At 38.2% G+C, this 21,901-nt stretch overlaps 2 protein-coding genes across 3 annotated transcripts in view; one reads left to right on the top strand and one right to left on the bottom strand.

The window, feature by feature from the left end:
- Positions 1 to 3,990, top strand: part of LOC111338623 (centriolar satellite-associated tubulin polyglutamylase complex regulator 1) — a 16,333-nt gene extending 12,343 nt beyond the window's left edge. The window contains exon 12 of the transcript XR_015992158.1: positions 3,857 to 3,990. The gene's annotated coding sequence lies outside the window, so the exon portion shown is untranslated. The remainder of the gene's footprint in view (positions 1 to 3,856) is intronic.
- LOC111338621 (uncharacterized) overlaps positions 809 to 21,901 on the bottom strand; it is a 21,705-nt gene continuing 612 nt past the window's right edge. Inside the window, exons 1-4 of one of the 2 annotated variants that reach the window (XM_088734844.1) lie at positions 16,591 to 17,380; positions 8,247 to 13,603; positions 5,962 to 6,095; positions 809 to 4,823 (exon numbers count right to left, since the gene is read on the bottom strand). In XM_088734844.1, the coding sequence (XP_088590970.1) occupies positions 5,970 to 6,095; positions 8,247 to 13,603; positions 16,591 to 16,660 (5,553 nt within the window). In that variant the 5' untranslated portion in view covers positions 16,661 to 17,380 and the 3' untranslated portion in view covers positions 809 to 4,823; positions 5,962 to 5,969. Of the gene's footprint in view, positions 4,824 to 5,961; positions 6,096 to 8,246; positions 13,604 to 16,590; positions 17,381 to 21,901 lie in introns of those variants that run through there. The other variant, XM_088734842.1, reaches the window with a different exon arrangement.

The raw sequence follows: 21,901 nt of genomic DNA, 5'->3' as shown, positions 1-21,901 counted from the left end.
GATGTAAGGGTTGAATAAAAATAAAGAAAGCACATTGAGATTGAGGGATGAATGACTGATTTCTTTTGTTTTATTCCCCCTAGCCTCTGAGCCATGTTAGATTTTAATATATTGAAAATGGCCTATTGTTTGATGCATCTAAAGCCATCGTGCTCTAAACAAAAGTAATTAAGCAAAACAAAACAAAAACAGTCACAGTTATGTTATTGGGGTAAGCATCAAGGCTTTGTCCTTGAAATTAATTTTAGGCTATTTCTTGGCTTTTTTTTTGCTCTAATTTTATTCTTTGAAAAAGCTAGTCTTCAAAGACTCTTTTATATCTCGCAAATGCAATGACATGCATACAAAATGTATTTGTTGGAGACACCTCTAATAAACGACTATTTTATTTGACATTAGACTTTGACTTTTGAGTTTAATATTTACTCTTATTAGAAGCATGACTGCAGCAATGTACAATACCTGTAAAAATGTTTTGTATTGTTCATTTTGAAAATGCTGTATCTTCACTTGAGATAAGTCTTCCTATTTCTTACGAGTCCTATCACGTGTTTGCTGTTAGATATGTGTATGGTGGAGGTGCAACTAGCACCCCACTCAAAAGAGCATAAAACAAATAACTTCCTTTTTAAAACCCTAATTTTAGGAAGCAAACGTGTTTGGAAACAATTAATCCAACTTATTCGTCAAAATATTATGGTGGCACTGAACCATTTGTACACCTTTTTTTTTAAACTTTCAGAAAGACGAATCCTTACCTTAAACAAGTTTTTGTCTCCTAACCTGATTTTCAATTACGGATAACGGATAATCGGATAATCTTTATTTATTTGTACTCGCATTCATACTTACTCTAAGCAAAAAAGTTACAAAATTGAAAGAAATTATTAGAAATAAAATTGGAGAACTAGCAGCCTGGAATAACCATAGGGGCTAGCGGAACCAGACAGCTAGTTAACATCAGCATTAAATAAAATTAAAATACAGGTCAGCAAGTAGATTGAAGCACAAATGCATACACACACAGGAAAAAAGAAAAAAGAAACGGAATTTATAAGATATGAAGGAACTCTAAAATAGTTAGAGTTATTTATGAATACTAAACATTAATATAGGAAGAGCACAATGTCTACGGCAACTAGTAACAGCTATATAATTATAAACTACAAAATAAAGATGTACTTAAAAAGGTTACAGATTACAGTAAATTGGAAAACAATACATTGCTAATAAGTACATAACTTGCTAATGAGTAAGTAGCTAGACTAGCTAATAGTCTTTGACTAGATCGCATTTAACTATGCTTTTACTGACTCCTTGAAGTTTGAGATTGATAAGGTTTTCAAATACAAGTACACAAAACTGAATTGTAAGTGCCAAATGCGACTTGGTCGATCACCGTTTTTTCCGTGGTTGAAGCAGTTTGCATCTTTTTACTTTGAGAGTACTTCTCAGCGGCGCGGGAGTTTTCCCCTTCATCCGATTGGTGATTACTTTGGTTTTTGTTTTCCGTCACTAAATCAGAAAGCGCTCCATGTTCTTTATTAGAATCAGGCATTGTTCCAAAAAAAAGTTGAATATCACTGTTATCAGCAGAACATTAATTTTGTTCTCTTGTCCACACGAGAAATCACCACTTTTCGTTATTTTCTTTAATTTCCCAATATACCAATGCCGAACACTTGTGCTGTGATGCAAATTAATTTTGACTTAAACTGAAAAAGTGTTATCGCCAAGGCAACGTCTCTCTATCTATTCCACATCAAAAATGTGTCGCCCTTAGATAAGGTGTACCGCTATGTTGTGATACCAAACTTTATTGAACTGTAGAAAACAAACTGTTCAACGACACACTAGAACCGAACCGAACACGACACTGAACTATCTCAGTCTCGTCCCAGACTACTGCGGACAATTATTACAACGGAAAGACGATCTTTAACTCTTTAACTTCCAAGATCTGATTGTTAATTCTCCCCTCTAGCTGCCACACATTTCCTTGTAAATTGGTTACGAGAATTTAGCATTCAATCAAGGTCACAACTTCTACCTGATAAGTTTGAGTATTCTGATTGCCTGTTCGCTGGATCATGTATGGATATTATGGGGAGAAATTACAGGTCAATCACCACTGGGAGTTGGAGGGTTAATGACAAAAGACTACTCTGCCGACACATTGACGGAACGATTCAAGCAAACGTCAAAAATTATGTGATGTTCCAGCTCCTTTCTAGCCATCTCCATGTAAAATTAAAAACCGAACTTCCGTTTCACATCGATGAAACTGCATCCGGCTTCATTAGATGTTTTCAAGAAAAGAAATTGGAGAACCTACTGTTGAGAATTTTGCTGTATGTTGTATGTAATGTATGATTTATTTGATGTCGAAAACCGCCTAGAGCGCTGGACTGTTGTGCGGGAGGTCGAGGGTTCGAGCCCCGGCCGGACCAACACTCAGGGTCTTAAAATAATTAAGAAGAATATGCTACCTTTCTATAACATCAAGAAGTGGTAAGATATTCTAGTCTTCTCGGATAGGGACGAATAAATGGAGGTCCCGTCTCCTGCAGGGTTAGGGGTAGGAGACGTTAATTTCCCACGCACGAGATTACTGTGTGATGGATGTCCTCCCCTGGGGTGGGATGGGTGGGTAACAGGACCCCCGTTGATACCAGTGTTTACTACACTGAAGGGGCTATCCTGCATAAGTATAAAAAATATAAAATATAAAAAACGTGGGAAGTGCTTGCGCAATCTTCCGAGCCAGAGGCTCATGTTAAAAACGCTCGACAAACTAAGAAATACGAGAATTATCCATACACAAGTATTAAGAGAAACTTAAGAACATCTAAATTTAAGAAAAAAAAATATGAATATATATATGTAGATCTGATTATATAATACGTTAGATATGAATTTTATAAATATAAACTAGCCGAAGAGTGAATAAAAATGTGAATACATAAAATTTAATACTGTTCATACATTGGCACCCTGTGAAATTGACATTATTCAGCCGAGCACGAAATTGTGCTTAAGTGCGCGAGGATTTGGTGACAGTTGGTAGTTGATTCCATATGTGGGAAATCAGGTATAGACCACTTTCATAAATGGCTGACGGATTAGAATTCTTTTGTTTACATACAAATTTGCCTGGGTGGCCTCGTTCTCCGGTACAAAATTCAAAAGAATACATTACCTCAAGCGAGGCCACTCGGGCAAATTTAAATTTAAACAAAAGAATATTAATCAGCCATTTATGAAAGTGGTCTATAAATAGGACTTGTGCATGTCAAGGTTGTTATATGAGGCCTGCACAATATTTAAGCCACTATTGAGAAATATAATTTGGGCCATCTAGTTTAAAACATTTAAAAAATAGAATAAGCGATTGTAGGATACGCCTTTGCTCAAGCTTGCTCATATCAGCCATTGCTAAGGAAAAGTTATAGGTGGTCGAATTACCTAAATTTAGTAATGTTTTGATCGCATAATGATTGATACGTTCGATGTTATTTTTCAAGGCTTGAGATATGCCCAGAAGTAATGGGCAACAATATTCTAAGTGCGGTAACACTTAGGCTTTATAAAGGGAGACCATAACGTCTGAAGGAATTAAACGCTTAATCCTTAATTTTAAAATACCGTGCAATCTCTGCAAACTTCATTGTCAAGGGCGATAAAGGTCATGCTATCATTCGAAGCTCTTGGTTTGGTTTTGCATCACTCTGATTGGTCGAGACCAATCGGAGAGAGAGGCGGAGCAAAGTCAATGCCGTCATGAGTTACTGTTAACTCCCGATTAAAAATTTCTCCATGAAATTGTCTGAATTAATTTTTTCCCTTCTTTCTTAAGAACCCTTCAACAAGACCCAATCAGGCTGACCATAAAGTGGAATTCTTAATGCTAACAACAAGGCTCTGACTTTGTGCAGAACTACTTGCATGAGGCATATGATTGAAAAAAATGTAAATATGTTGTTTCATCAACTGTAATTATTGTTTATTGTTTGTAACTTTGATATAACATGGCTCATGTATTCTTGCCCTTTTTTCTGGTAGAAAAAAACTTAAGTCTTTAAAGACTCACCTTTTTCTCTTGTGAAGACGATGAAATACAAAACTTACAACTCTTAAATTGAGGAGAAATTCTCTGGGTGAGGCATCGACTTAGTAAAAACCACCTCCTATATCAAAATTTGATCTCTACCAGGATAATATTAATGGTATTAATATTTACATCTTTATATATATCTACTATTGATTTATAAAACCATTGATTAAAAAAAAAAAAGAATGGTGGAATGTCTTTGATAGTTTCTTTGGCAAAGTTAACCTTTTTCTATTCCATGATGTGTAATGTCCGCGTGAGATTTGTCTTCTTATCATCGAGAAAGTGATTTTCTTTATCCCATGACTGAAGTAATGCTTTGAACAAGTCAAACAGAAGGTATTGAACTTGAATTGTCATTCAATTTCAACACATTTACTCAGTTTTCTTGTATTGTATTCACGTTATATCCATTGTGGCCTTCCTTCATTGCCCATGCCAGGGAGAAATTACAAAATTCTGACGAATCTAGGCTGAATGAATTGTTCCCCTCATTCCGATATTTGCTTTCTGAAGTGTCAGTCTTTTTACGTAGAATAACAGACTCCGGCTGTCCTTCACAGCTTCTAGATAACTTGGTCTTAAGCATAATGTTACCCACTGGTATTTTTCCTGCATTTGTACAACATCTGTAAATCGTGGTTTGTGTTGTTCATCTTGAACACGATATATTTCTTTTTTAATTTCGTTTCCGTTTTAGGCCATGGCATGTCTGTATCAAAGAATGAAATCGGATTTATTTAGTAATTTTATCGTTCATTCCCTGATGGAAAAGTAAAGAGATTTTCTTCTTGCATCTTTTATGTAGCCCATAAGAGTGCTTTTGCTTGTGCAGTAGCTAGCTGCACTTCCTTTCGTCTGATTGACTTTGGTTTTGGTTTTTCGTCGCTTAATCGTAATGCGCCTTGTGTTGATAAACATAGTAAACGTCATTTCGTTTACTATGTTTATCTCCACCGCTTAATGCTCCGAGATGAAAAATTAAAACAACAGCAATAAACAATTCTTTACCGAAGTGGTGGTCAGTGAATGGTGGTGGATATTTACCTCGACACGAAGGAGCGTGAAAATTATCCACCACTTTCAACGACATAGGTGAATAATCGTTTTGATATACAGTGGAAGCTCTCGTAAGCGGACACCCTCGGGACGGGATAAAAATGTCCGTAACTGGAGCAGGCCGCTTACGAGAATGGTTCTCGTAAGCGGCCACTGGAGGTGTAGGGGATAGATGGCAGCTTATGGGGGCTTCCCCAGCTAAAAATACCCAGTCACCAGCGCATATGCTTCGAAATGTACGCGGACGTGGATGACGACAAAACAATGAAATATGGTACTGTAATTACCGTAACATGATTGTGGCGAACGGCAATGTAAAATGGTTGATTGATAAAAACAAGGTACTTTACAGAGGTTGTTGATTTTCTTTCGGGTGTCCGCTTACGAGAGCTTAAAAACAAAGAAAAAGTCTAAGTCGTAATCCCTGAAAGTTTCCGCAGCCGCTTACGGGAATGTCCGCTTACAAGAATGTAAAAATACAGAGTTTGCATGGGAGTTAAAACGGGGTTTCAAACAAGGCGGCTGTAAGTAGAGCTGTCCGCTTACGAGAGTGTCCGTTAAGAGAGTTTCGACTGTATACCACACAGATGCCAAAAACTTGCCAAAAAATGATCGAAAATTAAACTTTCGACGCTTGATATTGTCCCATCAGCTGCTCGGCGGTAAGTACTACTTGCTATTCACTTCCAAACCACCCTATCGACGCGCGCAACAAACGTAATTGACCTGAGTGGCATGTAGTAATAATAAAAACTCTACGAAGCATACAGGGCGTTATTAGATTTTTTTACCTTTTAATCTAGTCATCCTCATCATGGTTCATGTTCGACTTTCCCACCTCAACTTCCTCCAGTGCGATACCACAGTTTTCATAGACGTCCAGAAATTCCAAGTTATGGCTTCGTTTAGCGCGCCTTCTACAGGTCTGAGAATGGTAAACAGAAATAACACTAGGAATTGTAGCGTAACAGTTTTGTTATCAAGCCTTAAACACGAAGGCGCGCTATAAAAAGAGAGGTGCCTTAGGTACCTCTGGATCATTTGTTAATCAACCGTCGTGTGATGTAGAGCTCTAAGAGTCAAGTCAGCTTGAGTTATAGCTCATCCAAAGCCGGTGAACAGCGGGCGCATTCCTCAAAATTGTTTTATGTTTTCATCACAATTCAAGAATTTTTGAGATTTGTATTTCCTTTCTCCAATGGAAACTGTCTTTTTTTGTGGCGGTAAATTTGAAATCGAAGTAGGTGGCTCGCTCGTTACATCATTGCCACCATGCTTGTGGAAATAAACATCTCAGTAGCTCCTTTTGTTCGTCTTCCAGGCACCTAAGGAACCTCTCCTTTTATAGCGCGCCTTCGTGTTTAAGGTACTGGGGTCACCCTTAAACATCGGAAACTTTTTTCCGCAGTCCAATAAGCTAAGATGAGGCTAGGAAAACAAGGTTACATTATCTCGTCATGTAATTTGCCGCTGTTGGAGACTATTTCAAACAATCTTATATCTGTGTTTCGTCAAAGAGTGTGAGCTTCAAGGAATATCCTCTTACACAGCTCTAGGTTCCGATAGATAGATAGATAGATAGATAGATAGATAGATAGATAGAAACATAGAAACTCTATTAACGTGTCAAAGAACCTTCTAGTTTGGGAGATATCCCATACTAATGTGGGGGCTCAAATAAAATGGATAAACATCATTTACAAAGAATATTACCTACTTAAGAATAAAATTAAGTCATATCATGCATGAAAAAAAAAAAAAAAAAAAAGTATGAAATGAATTAAGAATTACATAGAGCACAGCCCCTGCAGCCATCGTCTAATAGAGAGTTGAGGTCTATGAGAGGTGATTACCGCCAAAATTAAGTTTGGAATTTTATTACGCTGTTTGCCGATGCTGTTCGTCAAAACCTCGATGCTATTATTCGTGTCCGTATGCTGTTATTCGAAACCTCGATGCTATTATTCGAAACCTCGATGCTATTATTCGTGTCCGTATGCTGTTATTCGAAACCTCGATGCTATTATTCGAAACCTCGATGCTATTATTCGTGTCAGTATGCTGTTATGCGAAACCTCTATACTATTATATTAACCTGTATGCTATTGTAGTCTAAGGGCCTGATTACATGAGCCGGGCTGGCCCGGTTAGCCGGGCTGATTTCTTTTGTTTTGGTGTTCGCCAAAGCGTGAAAACAAAAGAATTCAGCTCGGCTAACCGGGCCACCTCGGCTCATGTAATCAGGCCCTAAGTCCTCTGAGTTTCTTCCTTGGTCCGCCATAGGTGGCGCGCCCAGCTTTAAAAGAGTTTGGGCTAAAAAATGACGACAAATGTAATGCGATCCGTTGAACGATTGTCACGTAAGAGGTCAAGGCCAATCTTTTAACTTGGCCAGGAATGTACCAAATACATAGCCTATTGCGTGACAGCCGTTCATTGGATCGCAATACATTTTTTGTCATTTTAGCCCGAACTCTTTTCAAATGTTCTTCAGTGCATTATGCTCCATTCACAGATTTTTTTCGCGTGGATACGAGCCCGTGAATCAAAAGGTACAGCAGCTCTATCACCTATTAACGTAGGGCGCGCGGAATTCATAAACTTGAACCCCCTTTGAAAATTCCTTGTTATACTTCTAACCTCAGTTTGTTTTCATACGGTAGACAATAAAAATGATACAATTATCGGTGCAAATCGATGAGAAAGTAAATGCAAATAATTAAAATTCTGATGACCTCAAGAGGCGATGACACAATTTACTTCATATGTATAGGATGCACAAACCAGGATGTAAAAAGATTTGGAATATTGAGAATCGTTATGTAGATAAAATAAAAAAGATCATGGCACAGAAAATGGTGCATCTTTGGTGCTAGTGCACAATGCGTCATAATTGATTGCGATTCTGTTATTCCTTTTCCACCCTGCTATATTCTTCAAAAGGCATTCCCGATTTGATAGCTGCCTAACGTCTTAACGTCGTTAAGATTTTTTCTTTGTTTTGGCAGCTTTAGAAATGTTATCTCTTCTTTACTAATTTGGAGATGAGCTCACAACCACAAAAAATTGATCTTACCAAATATATGATCACAATTATAAGCATCACCAAAACTCCGAAGACTGCAATCGCAACGAACGCCCAGCTGGGCAAGGTTTTTTCTTCATCCCCAGTTTGTTGTTTTGTTGTCATCTTTCTCTCAACTTGAATCCTAGTCAAAGTGTAATTTCCTATCTCTCCTCTTTCACTTGCTTTTTGTAATATGTCTTTCACATCATCGTTCGTCGCTTTCAATTCTTCTTTCGTGATAACGTTAAATTCACATACAATACTTCCTTTGCGGAAGGCTATAATTACTACTCGAAGAAAGGCTTTTCCATATTTTCCTTCAAATACTGCAGTCAGTGGTTTAATTAGTTTTAGAGCCAAAGTTTTGAATTCCTCGTTAGAGGAGTCTCCGAGTTTATCGTTGTAAATCTCGTCTTTTAACGTTGCTATGACCACAAAAATGATCTCTTCCTCAGCAGTTGGTTTTTCTGTTGGTTTTTCTGTACGTCGCGTAGTTGTGGTCTTTTCTGGGTCTACAACAACAACATTTTTTATCCTCAAATCACCAAGCTTTTCCCCGAGTGCTTCTCGAATCATTTCTTCTGTGGCGTCCGACGTTTTGGAGACGACGACTGACATTTGGCAGTTAATGTTGTCACCTTCACTAAACCGTACCACATTGGAGCTAGCAAATTCGATCTTTTGCTTAAGTTTTTTAATGACTGACGTGTTAATTTTGTTGGAAAGATCTTTATAATCATTACTTTCTTCGTCTTCAAATTCTTTTTTATACTCCTTATTTGTGATTGTGAAGCTAACGGTAAATCGTTTTGTTGTTTCTGGATCTGGAGTAGTAGGCGGAATAATTACTGTGGAAGAAGTAATGAACGTTAATTTTGTAGATGGAGCTGTTAGCGAAAGGACAGAAAACGCACTTTCAGACTCCTTTGGGAAAGGCGATGAGGTAGGAGGAACCCGGCTTAAAAAGGAAGTCAGACTGGGAGTAAAGTTCAGCATGGAACTTGAAATCCTCGATAATGTCGATGTTGGAGAGGATGTGGAAAAAGGCAGACTTCCAGAATCAGAAGTTAATAGACTTGTTGTCAGTTGCAGAGTGGAGCTTGAAATACTTGATGATGGCGAAGTTGGAGAAGATGTGAAATAAGGCGCACTACTTGAGACAGAGCTAGCTGCACTTTTTGTCAGTTCCAGTAACGAACTTGAAATACTCGATAATGACGAGGATGGCGACGAGGCTGCACAGGCTAAGGAAGAAGAGATAGTATATGAATTTAACCCTGGTGTGCTTCTTGACATGTCCATGATCGTGGCTGACAGTTTCGCGGTACGAGATGACGAGGAAGGTGGACATAGACTGTAATAAATGAAACAGCATAGAGAGGAGGATCTAGTGGACGATGTCACTTGCACTATGGAACTTGAAATACTCGATGACGGCGAAGCTGGAGAAGATGTGAAATAAGGCACACTACTTGAATCCGAACTTGAGATACTTTGTGTCTCTTGCAGTATGGAACTTGAATTACTTGATGACGGCGGGGCTGGACTTGTTGTTAGTTGGAATGATGAACTTGAAATATTCGTTAAAGACGAGGATGGCGACAAGGTTGCGCAGGTTAAGGAAGAGAGGACAGTACATGAATTTAATCCTGCTGTGCTTCTTGACTCGCTCAGAATCGTGGCTGAAATATTCGACAGTGATGAGGCTGGCGATGCTGTGGTATGGGGTGCGATACCTGACGTCAAACTCCACATAATTGTAGATTGTTTTAGTGTTATAGTTGAAACACTGGACAGTTTTGCGGTATGAGATGATGAGGAAGGTGAACATAGACTGTAATATATGAAACAGCATAGAGAGGAGGATCTAGTGGACGATGTCACTTGCACTATGGAACTTGAAATACTCGATGACGGCGAAGCTGGAGAAGATGTGAAATAAGGCACACCACTTGAATCCGAACTTGATGGACTTTGTGTCTCTTGCAGTATAGAACTTGAATTACTTGATGACGGCGGGGCTGGAGAAGATGTGGAATAAGGCATACTACTTGAATCTAAACTTGATGGACTTTGTGTCTGTTGCACTTTGGAGCTTGAGAAACCTGACGATAGCAAGGTCGGAGAAGATGTGGAATAAGGTACACTACTTGATTCAGAACGTAATGGACTTGTTTGTTGTAATATGGAACGTGAAATACTCGATGACAACGAGGTAAGAGAAGATGTGGAAATCTCTGATAATGCCGATGCTGGGGAGGATGTGGAAAAAGGCAAACCTCTAGAACCAGAAGTTAATAGACTTGTTCTCAGTGTGAGTATGGATCTTGAAATACTTGATGATGACGAATTTGGAGAAGATGGGAAAAAAGGCGCACTACTTGATTCAGAACTCGATAATTTTTTTGTCTCTTGCGCTATGGGACTTGAAATATTTTGTGATGACGAAGCTGCATAAGATGTGAAATAAGGTGCACTACTTGAGTCAGAGCTAGCTGTAGTTTTTGTCAGTTCCAGTGATAAACTTGAAAAACTCGATGACGGTGAAGCTGGAGAAGATGTGGAATAAGGCACACTATCCGAATCCGAACTTGAGGTACTTTGTGTCTCTTGCAGTATGGAACTTGAATTACTTGATGACGGCGGGGCTGGACTTGTTGTTAGTTGGAATGATGAACTTGAAATACTCGATAATGACGAGGATGGCGACAAGGTTGCGCAGGTTAAGGAAGAGAGGACAGTACATGAATTTAATCCTGCTGTGCTTCTTGACTCGCTCAGAATCGTGGCTGAAGTATTCGGCAGTGATGAGGCTGGCGATGCTGTGGTATGGGGTGCGATACTTGACTTCAAACTCCACATAATTGTAGATTGTTTTAGTGTTATAGTTGAAACACTGGACAGTTTTGCGGTATGAGATGATGAGGAAGGTGAACATAGATTGTAATAAATGAAACTGCATAGAGAGGAAGATCCAGTGGACGATGTCTCTTGTACTATGGAACTTAAAATACTCGACGACCGCGAAATTAGAGAAGATGTTGAATAAGGCACACTAATCGAATCCGAACTTGATGGAATTTGTGTCTCTTGCAGTAGGGAACTTGAATTACTCGATGACGGCGAAGCTGGAGAAAGTGTGGAATAAGGCATACCACCTGAATCCGAACTTGACGGACTTTGTGTCTCTTGCAGTATGGAACTCGAAATACTAGATGACGGTGAAGCTGCAGAAGATGTGGAAAAAGGCAAACTTCCAGAATCAGAATTTAATAGACTTGTTGTCAGTTGCAGCAGTATCGAGCTTGAAATACTTGATGATGACGAAGTTGGAGAAGATGTGAAATAAGGCGCACTACTTGAGACAGAGCTAGCAGCACTTTTTGTCAGTTCCAATGATGAACTTGAAATACTCGATAATGACGAGGATGGCGACAAGGTTGCGCAGGCTAAGGAAGAGAGGACAGTACATGACTTTAATCCTGGTGTGCCTCTTGACTCGCTCGGAATCGTGGCTGAAGTATTCGGCAGTGATGAGGCTGGCGATGCTGTGGTATGGGATGCGACACTTGATTTCAAACTCCACATACTTGTAGATTGTTTTAATGTTATAGTTGAAACACTGGACAGTTTTGCGGTTTGAGATGATGAGGAAGGTGAACATAGACTGTAATAAATGAAACTGCATAGAGAGGAAGATCCAGTGGACGGTGTCTGTTGTACTATGGAACTTAAAATACTCGACGATGGCGAAATTAGAGAAGATGTGGAATAAGGCACATTAACCGAATCCGAACTTGATGGACTTTGTGTCTCTTGCAGTAGGGAACTTGAATTTCTTGATGAGGGCGAAGCTGGAGAAGACGTGGAATAAGGCACACTAACTGAATCTGAACTTAATGGACTTTGTGTCTGTTGCAGTAAGTAACTTGAAGTACTCGATGACGGCGAAACTTGAGAAGATGTGGAATAAGGTGCACCATTTGAATCCGAACCTGTAGAACGTGTTGCCTGCTGCAGCATGGAGCTGACAATACCGGATGATGAGAAGGTTAGAGAAGATGAGAGGGAAGGTAAATTTGTAGAATCTCTCCTTGATGAAATTTTCGTCTGTTGAGGTGTGGGACTTGAATTGCTCGCTGCGACTGTTTCCTGTGTCGTGAGGAAAACTTTCGACAACGATGCAGAAGCAGCTGGAGAAGAAAAGTACGTTGTGTTCGATCGTAGGACTGATGTGCCAATTGATGATTGATGCCCTGCGATAGATGAAGAATTAACTGCACTTCTTTCCTGCAATGTCGTTTTTGAAACACTGGGTAATGACGAAGAAAATGGGGTTGTAGTACTTGAATCTGAAGTTGGTAAACTTCTCGATTGTCTAAGTGTGGAATTAGATGAACTTGTTGTTAGTTGTTGTGGCATGAAAACTGAAATACTTGGCGACAGATAAAGAGAAGATGAAGAAGAAGGAACACTACAAGAGTTTGTGCTTGATAAACTCGTAGTTTGTTGCAGTAGGGAACTTGGAATAGTCGATGATGTCAAAGTCGATGTCGAAGATAAGGAGAAAGGCACATCAATGGACTCTGAACTTGTCGTACCTGATGTCTGTTTCAGTATGGAACTTGAATGTGGGAAAGTGGAGGTTTTGGTTTGTTCCAGTGTAAAGATTGAAACGGTCAACGTCGACAAGCTTTTTGATGATGTAAAAAAAGGCGTGATGTCGGATACTGATGATGAAGGACTGGAAGATTGTTTCTTTGTTGAACTCGAATTATTCAACGATGAGGAAGATGAACATAAACTGTAATAAATCAAACTGCATAGAGAGGAAGATCTAGTGGATGATGTGTAATTATGCGCGCTAGTTAAAGCTGATGTCAAAGAATATACAGGTTGTTTCCCTGTCATAGTTGGAAAGATACTTGAATGTGCTGTTGATGTATTGTTTGATTGTATCACGCTGAAAGTTGAGACATTCCATTTCGACAAGGCTGGACAGGCTAATGAAGATTGGACAGTACATGAGTGTAACCCTGGCGTGCTTCCTGATATGTCCAGAATCGTAGCTGATATATTCGGAAGAGACGAGGCTGGTGATGATGTGGTAGGAGGTGCACCCCTTGACTTCAAACTCCACATACTTGTCGATTGTTTTAGTGTTACAGTTGAAGCACTGGACAGTTTTGCGGTATGAGATGATAAGGAAGCACACCTTGTAACGGAAACTGATACTGATGATTCCTCCATTATTGTAGATGAAACAACCACTAATTGTGCTGCTTGGGATGTAGTGGCTGACATTCTTGATACTGTGGAGTTGGCACTGGGTAAGGAGCTCTGATTGGTGCTGTTCCCTAATGCCCCTTTGTGTGAAGTAAAAGAAACAACATTTAAATTATCTTTAAGGGAGAAATTGTCGACAGTATTTAGTTTTAAATGTCTTCCTTCGATGATAAATTGATCCGGACCAAATCCGAATTTTTATCTCTTAAAGAGACAAAATTCATATCAATATATTCCCTGGTAAGTATATTCCTTAAGAAACAACAACGATAAAAAAATATCAGCGTTACAGCGGATAAAGTACAGCTGTAACAGGTTTATGTCATTTGTTCTCATTAATTTCACCTTTATTTAATGTACATGTATCAATTCTTGACTCCTTCATTTTGAAATCGAAAACACGGCGTTTTACTTCATAGTTTAATGCTTTTTAAGTGCTGCTCTGTATTAGTTTCAGTTTATCAGAACGGTGACTGAAAAGCCATTTGCTGCGACATAGAAACGAACTTTTTTTGATATCTTTCAGGGGCAGAAACTTGCCCGAACATCATTTTTGGGTTTTGGGTTTCTTTTCGTTAAGGTCATGGGTACCATGCAAAGATTATGCCTCCAGGCGTAATAACAGAATCATCAAAGTCTCCACTAAGTACATTTTCTTCAACTTTGCTGCTTGAGGTCTAAATACTTTATGAGGTGTCCGCAAGTGAACGGCTGGGTGGTCGAAGAAACAAATTTTAAAATCTAACACAGGTTTGATAAGGTTTGCATAGCTTTGCATATCTGCTTTGTTTTCTTTTGTTTTGCTTTATATTTTCTTAAAATCATACAACGTGATAGCCTTAGTGTACAATTTTTTGCGACTGAGATGAGTCATATCTATTTTTAAATTGTTCTAATGTCTCTCTTAGCCTCTTACTCCCTGACATCAGTATGCATATTCTCCATACTGTTCTCTATACTTTTCCCAAGGTTCTGACAAGGAGAATTTGTTTAACAATCAAGAGCACAGTTATTTGGTGATCATTTCCTATGTTATCGTGACCTTTATGTGTGTTTTGGAGGTGACACTGTACGGAGAAATTAGATACTAGACACTCTTGAAGAGCTTTGAAGTTTAGATTAATGAAGGTTTTACCCAAGTGAGACGACGTTTTTGTTTTTCAATGTCACTTTCCTAAAACCAAAAATATTAAAAAATATATTGATATAAAATCTATTTGAATTTTACAGTTTAATCTTACTAAAAGCCCTTCAAAGTTTGTCAGTTTCGGAATGATAACCAAAAAATTACTGGTTTCATGTAAATTTCACAGCTGACAAGGTCAGTAACAAGGAGACATAATAATGTGGTTTGTTAAGAGGTCCACATGAGAACCGTAAGACAACTGTCATTGATAACTTATACTATGGCAGACCCATGTGCGTCATTTAACCATAAAAGGGCACGGAAGTTTCGCCTTCGATCTTCTGGGAATTCAAAGTTTATAAATACTTAGGTTCTCGGAAAACTACAAGCGGAAAATTGGCCAAAATTCTTCCCACGTATCACTTGCTTTTCGAAAACACCAAACAAGTGAAATTTAGTGCGCTAAGTACATGACGACAAAAATATTGGTAGAAATGTTTAATCGAAATGGATAAAGTGGACATTGAATGTTATTTGTTTCGAGCGCGGGACACTGCGGAAAAGGATAATAAAGAAAACTAGGGAGATCAGCGTCCTTTTTCCATGAGGAATCAAATCTGACTTTTGTGGATGTTCTCCCACCGAGAAAGAATTAACTACTAATTAGGACTTGATCTGCTGTATAAAAATTACGGTCCAAATCTGAGAAAGTTGGCTCCTCGGTCGGAATGATCGGCCAAAATATTTTAAAAGAGATTGTCAACCTCTTGAAGAGATGGAATCCAAGAGCAGGGAGAGATTTAACGTGTTCTTAGAATCCGTTATAGGTTTCACAGACATCAGGGCTTCACACCTTGTGTGAAAAATTGGTTCACGTAAGAAATTGTTCCGGGACCAAAGCATTTGGGCTGATAAGCGGTCATACTTGGTCACAACTCGTGATTGTCATCATAAATATTTTGATTCATCGATCCTAAGTGCATGTTCTCAAATCGAACGGCTTTATATAAATTTATGAATAAGAAATGGCGAGAATATGTGTATTTTGGCATAAAATTTCACAGTCAAAGTGACTCTCTAGACGTATGACTAACGCCGCCAAGAAAGGAAACTTTAAATACGAGATGATTTAGGTATAAAACTCACCCGCGCACAAATTTACTTGTACGCCACGCTTTGGACCTTTCTTTTTTGAGTAGCTAATTTATATGCTTTAAAGAATATTTTTATAGAATATTTTTATAGAATATTTTGTTGAATATTTTTATAGAAACTGCGGGGTATAAATTTAATAATAATTTTTAATAATAAAATTATGGAAAAAAAAAAAACCTTTTTATTCGATGACTAACATGCACTGGCATTTCTATTTTGCTTGCTTCACGCGGAATAAAGGACCTTTCGTTACTTGAAAAGCAGTTAGAGTGTAGGAGGTCTTCACAAGAACAGGGGACACTAGTAGCTTTATATAGGAGCTATTCTGCCAAAAGGACTACGAACTCGTTGGAAAAGATGCACATATATTCAAAACGACGAATCTCTGTGGACTTCTTATTGGAGTGGAAGAATTTAAAATAGAATTATCAGTTTGCCATCTGATCTTTGTTTGTCTGTCTGTTTTTTTTTTTTTTTTTTTTTTTTTTCCGAAGAAAGCAGTCCGTATTTTTCTGCTGTTTGTATTCTGTTCGGTGGAAATCTTAACTGAAAAAGCGTTATCGCCAAGGCGAGGCCTCTCTATGGATTCTTCATACTCCACATTTTCGATTACAAAAGTCTGTCACCCTCCAAGATATAGAAGGCCAACAACCGTCTCAACATAAAATTAAACTGACAGGAAGATTCAAGCAAACGAAAAATTTTGCGATGCAGAATACATGAAAAGCGACAAGAAATAAACTTTTGGATCGGATAAGGTTGAAGTAAAAACAGAAGCCATCTTACCTGCATTGAAACCGAAGCCTACTCCGATAAAAATTACGACCAAATAAGCATTTCTTGAAGCCATTCCCATATTGTTCTGCCGATGCAACAACTCGACACATTCGTTTCGACCACGGACGTTGTACTGACTGAACTCGAAGCTGTAAAAACAATCCTTGAGACGATTAGTAAGCTAGTTCAGCACGTGGCCAGCTCTGCTCTTGAGATGTCTCAAAGCCCTTTACCCCGAAATACTCAGGTAATGAACTGAAAAAACTTTAAATACTACTCGAGGGTAAACCGAAAACTTTGAGTACAAGAATTAAGTAAAGAAGAAGTACTATGCGATGAACGGCCTGCTACATCTGTTATCCAGTGCTGCCGGTGAAATCATAAAGCGACGTTTTGTTTTATATAGATGGCACTACATCCGGCTTCGATGGATGCTTCCAGGAAAAGAAATTTGAGAATGGCTTGTTAAGAATGTTGTTCCATTTTATCATACCTAGCGTATTTCCTTACTTTGTCACGGGCGATAACAGTAACGCTATCATATCATAAAAAGTCAAGATCGTGTATGGACCAGATTTTGAGTTCAGCTTTCACTAAGATTTTGGGCATATTTTTAGAGATGCTTGAAAATTGTTTTAACACATAAATCGCTTTTCCGCTGACAATCTTTGCTTTTAGAGAGCTATCTTTCCCTTACCGAAACCACGTCAAGTGAAGATCATGGAACCAATGGTTCTGTCTTCTCGAAGTCTAGCCTTTGTAATGCGTATGCGCGAGTTAAAAGTTGAAAAATTTGAGGCAGCTGCACGCAGCTAGAATAATCATAAAAACTCGCTATTTCTGTTCTGTAATAGAGCTTTTCATCTTGTTGTTTAAAATAAGAAATTAAAGCCACTCTTGGTCTGAAAATAGGCATGGAATTTAATCTTGTCGACCCAGATCCGTTGTGATGGAATGGATGCTTTTTGGCCACCTTCACACTTCGAATGATGTTATGACGCAAAGTCAATTCTGAGAAAATGAAAAAAATCGTCATAGATTGAACCCGGAAAACATTCAGTCACGTTTCGTCTGTATATGCCGGTATAACTGGCGAGTTGTACGAAAAATGACCATAGACTAAAAAAATCCTCTCTCACGCAGGGGTGGAATGGTGGTGTACCTAAGGTCACAGGGGAGGGGTGAATAGCAGCAACTGCGGTGCCAGCATCATTCTGTGTTAGCAAAGCATGAAACATTTTTTCTGTGCGTTACACTTTTGGTAATTTTTACATTGACAACCATAGTGTTCCTAACCGTCAAACGAGGATGCGTCGTTTTAGTTTGAATTTTACTTATCTAATTATATTACAAATGGATGGAAATCAAATCATATTCAAACTTGGTTGGTGGTTTTCCCCGTCATGCCCTCGAAACTTATGTAAAATCCACCGAAGCGAAGCCATCGAGGTATTGTAGTATATATTCACCTTATTGCCGGTTTTCACCGTCTTTCCATCATCAAAACGTTTAACCATTGAACAAATGAAGTCAAGAATCAAAGAAATGAAAGAAGAGGAATGTCGTGTCACGCAAAAGCTTAGAAATTCAACCTTCCTTGACCACAAGACGAAAAACCCTATCAAACTGAGAATTTGTGAAAAGATAAGTCTTCAGCTGTTCTTATAACTAAAATAAAATATCAGAAGGATTGACAATTCTTTATGTTCATGGTTTAACATATAAGTCATATAATATCCGCAGATATTTTGCGCCTTGCGTTATATTAACTGAGCTCCTTCGAGGCAACAAGAATTACGAGTGATAAGCAAAGTGCTTTCTCGTATTAGTGTATGTAATAGGACTACATGTTGCCCTGAACTTGGAAATAATTGGGTGAAAAAATTCTGAGGACTGCCAAAATTGGACGAGGCCATAGGCCGAGTCCAATTTGGCTGTCAAAGAAATTTTTTAACTTCGGATAGTTTGAAACTATCCAAATCCTTAGTTGGACCGTTTAAAAGAATTACTGAAAGAATAATAGCTATCCTGACATTTTCGGATTAACTATACAATTAGATGTTAATATTAGCTTCTAGTTTTCGAAATACTTCCTACGGCCTTGATTGAGCATCACGTTAATCGTATAAGGCGAGGGAAAAAGTCGAAAACAATTTTTCGCCTTCCGATGCCTTGATGTGGTAATATGGGGTCATAGTGGCAAATATATATCTTATTAAACGTTTTATTGTGTAGTATCGGTGAGTATTTTCACGAGTTGTGCCGCATTTGACGAGCCCGTAGGGTGAGTTAGAATACAAACAGCGAATAAAAATACTTAGCGATACCACAAAACAAAACGTTTAATGAGAGATTCATTATTCAACACGCCAAATTGTTAATTCAGTGTGAGCGAATTTCGCGGATATCTATTTACGGTTCTCTGGAGTGCAAATATCGCGTGATATTTGTACTCGATTCGCCGGTCATTTGTAATCTACATTGTGCAGTTGGATAATAAATGTACTTATTGACTGAGTGGGTGTGACGGACGAGAAATTACTTGACTCGGGGTCATGACGTAAGTGCCTCATGACTGAGAGCCAAGCATTTTCCCGTCCTGCTTAACCAAACTCAGTGAATAAGCTTGTTATCGTATGACCACTTACTGTTGAAAATTTCAGTTTAAATACTACTCGGTAGACGGGCACGCATAGCCACACGAACACAAAAATAATCTTGCAATTTAAACATTTCCTTTATTTTTTCAAGTAAGAACAAGAAACTCCTAATTCCTTGAAAAACGGGACTCTTTTTTCTCATTTCTGTTTTCCTTAAGTTTTTGCAACAAAGCGACATGAGGGTAGGGTCGGACTGCTTTTTTTTGGACCGGCTCACATCAATCCGTCCGACCCTGCACACGTCAGCTTTTACTAAGGTTTTTTATGGGATTGCGCGCGCGGGGGCGGACTGGTCATACAATAATAGGGACATTATGATCATAGGGACATTCCGTTCGTAGCCGACGCAAATTTTGGTGATTTCACGTTGTTGTTTTGCATAGGACGCCTAAAACAGTGTACAAAGTTTTAAAACGCACGTGCTGAACTAGTGTTCTGCCAACTAGATCTTTTGTTTTTCCACGTCCTCGTTGCCGTCGCCGTCGTGGTTTGCTGAAGGTCCGTAATGATAAATATATGACGTGTCTGTGCGGTTTTCCGCTGATGAGTTAATCTCTGAACCGTCTAACTATATAGAGCCTAAGAAGGACGCCATATTAATATGCTTTTGCGACACAAGTAATAAGCGAACCATTAAGAGCGCAGAGTATACACCCAAGCATCGTGTTTAATGGTTCGACTAGGGAATCAAAAAGTCACACTGTAATAGAATTGATTTTCATACAACAGGACAGTTTTTTCGTCCCTCATTTTGACGTTGCGCAGTATGTGGTCTGGCTTAGATTCCAAAATTGTGGTCATCTGAAAAACATTCCTTAAAAAACTGTAAACTGCTAATTGCAGTCTGGCCAAAGTCCCACACAAAATATTGTGAAGCGCCATGAACTTATGGATATGTCGCTATGGAAATCCTCAATTGCTATTATTATGAAAATATCTCAAATTTCTTCCAACTATACTGCATGGTAAGCCTTCCATAGTTCTTACCCCTTGAATTTCATGACGTCTTACAAAAAATAAAGACTTGTGTTCTTTCGCTAGTTGTTTCAATTTTTAAGTTCAACTTTCCCAATCATGACAATTTTCAGTTACCTTTTTTGACGTTCTCTTAGGTTTAGATAGAATATCAGCCATTATTATTGACGACGAAGATAATTAAGATCATTGTTATTTATTCATAGCGTTTTATTAATAGAAAATGATGCTTGTCTGATATCTTCCCCGCAATGCCATAACAATCTCTTTGGTTATTTTTTTTTATTCGAAAAAATCCCTTAACCTCGAGATAAGAATTCGTTCTAGAAAAAAAAGTTAATAGAGTCGTTTTTTTTTTTTCCAGTATGGTAACAATAGACCATTACTGAAAGCTTTTGAAACTGGAATATTCCGTGTTTTAACAATGCTTTTGAAGAGGTGCACATCAAACATTTCCAAACAAAGCATGCATATAACGTTAATGAACGGCCCGAGGAAAAATGAGAAATTTTGACACGAGAACTGCAAAGATATTTACGACTGGAACCTTTTAGATAGCTGCGGTACTAAAATAGCTTACATTGAACGAATTTTTTCTTGAACAATTTATTTTTTCTAGAACTGACTATGCTACGTGCCACATTTTTTTTTAACATGAACTCGACGAAAACCAGATAGTTACAATGTTAATAGCAGTCTTAGGTTGGTTGTCTCAGCATTTTTTTTAATTAAAGGAAGTTTTTAAACGTATATTCCTCTGCGGAAACTCTTTGCTAAGGAAATGCTTTCCTTTTTTAATCGTCAAATGAGGACCGTCATCAGGAGATTAAAATTGTTTTTAATATACCGATATGCCTTTTGTAAGGGATCTCTCTGATTGCCAAGATAACAAACCTTATTAAAAACAAGAACACTGACATTTCAACTCATGCGGCGTTTGTGCTGTTTATACAGTGATTATAAGATTCGCTACAGACAGGCAGATGGTTTTAAAAATAACATTTCATTAACTTAATTGAGATGGATCTGATAGTTATGTTTGTTACAAGGTTGATGACAACTCAGTCTGTCAATAAGATTTAAAAGAAGAAAGAGCCATACTTCAATTTAGATCAAAAGGAAATAAAAAAGAGAAAGAGAAAAAGTTTTAATTATTGATCTGATGAAGAAAATAACAACCCGACGCGGTTTGCATTATTTGTTTTGATTTCATTCATCCTTGATTGACATCGCTTTGGCCGGTCAAACATTCGCTCTTTTTGACTAAAATGCGGGACAATTTACTCAATAAAGCACTTCGCTGGATACTTTTTTTCCTCAGGAAAGGATAATCGGTAATCTGCAGACACCGAACAATAGACAAAGTGGTTGTAACGCCTTCCTCAGCAACCAAAACGAAGAAAGGTTTATCGAACAAATATTGATTTAAAGATCGGCACGATTTGCATACCTCCCTATTGTCTTGAGACACGTAAACTATCAGCGGAAATGATGCTGTTGGAAAAAAAAACTTTGGGAAGATTCTAACAGCGATTGCTCAACCCGGTGAAAGGGATGTTCATCGTACAAACATTTTTCAATCAATAGCACAAAAAAAAAAAATTATGAAAAAAAAAAATCTTAGAGACATAAGTTAAGCTAATACATGGTTTCGGTTGCCAAAGAGTCCTCAGCAGCTAAGCTTA

The sequence above is a fragment of the Stylophora pistillata genome, chromosome 10, assembly GCF_964205215.1.
Source record: "Stylophora pistillata chromosome 10, jaStyPist1.2, whole genome shotgun sequence".
NCBI lineage: Eukaryota > Metazoa > Cnidaria > Anthozoa > Scleractinia > Pocilloporidae > Stylophora > Stylophora pistillata.
The sequence above is the reverse complement of the archived record's forward strand: the minus strand, read 5'-3'. Positions and strand labels throughout refer to the sequence as shown.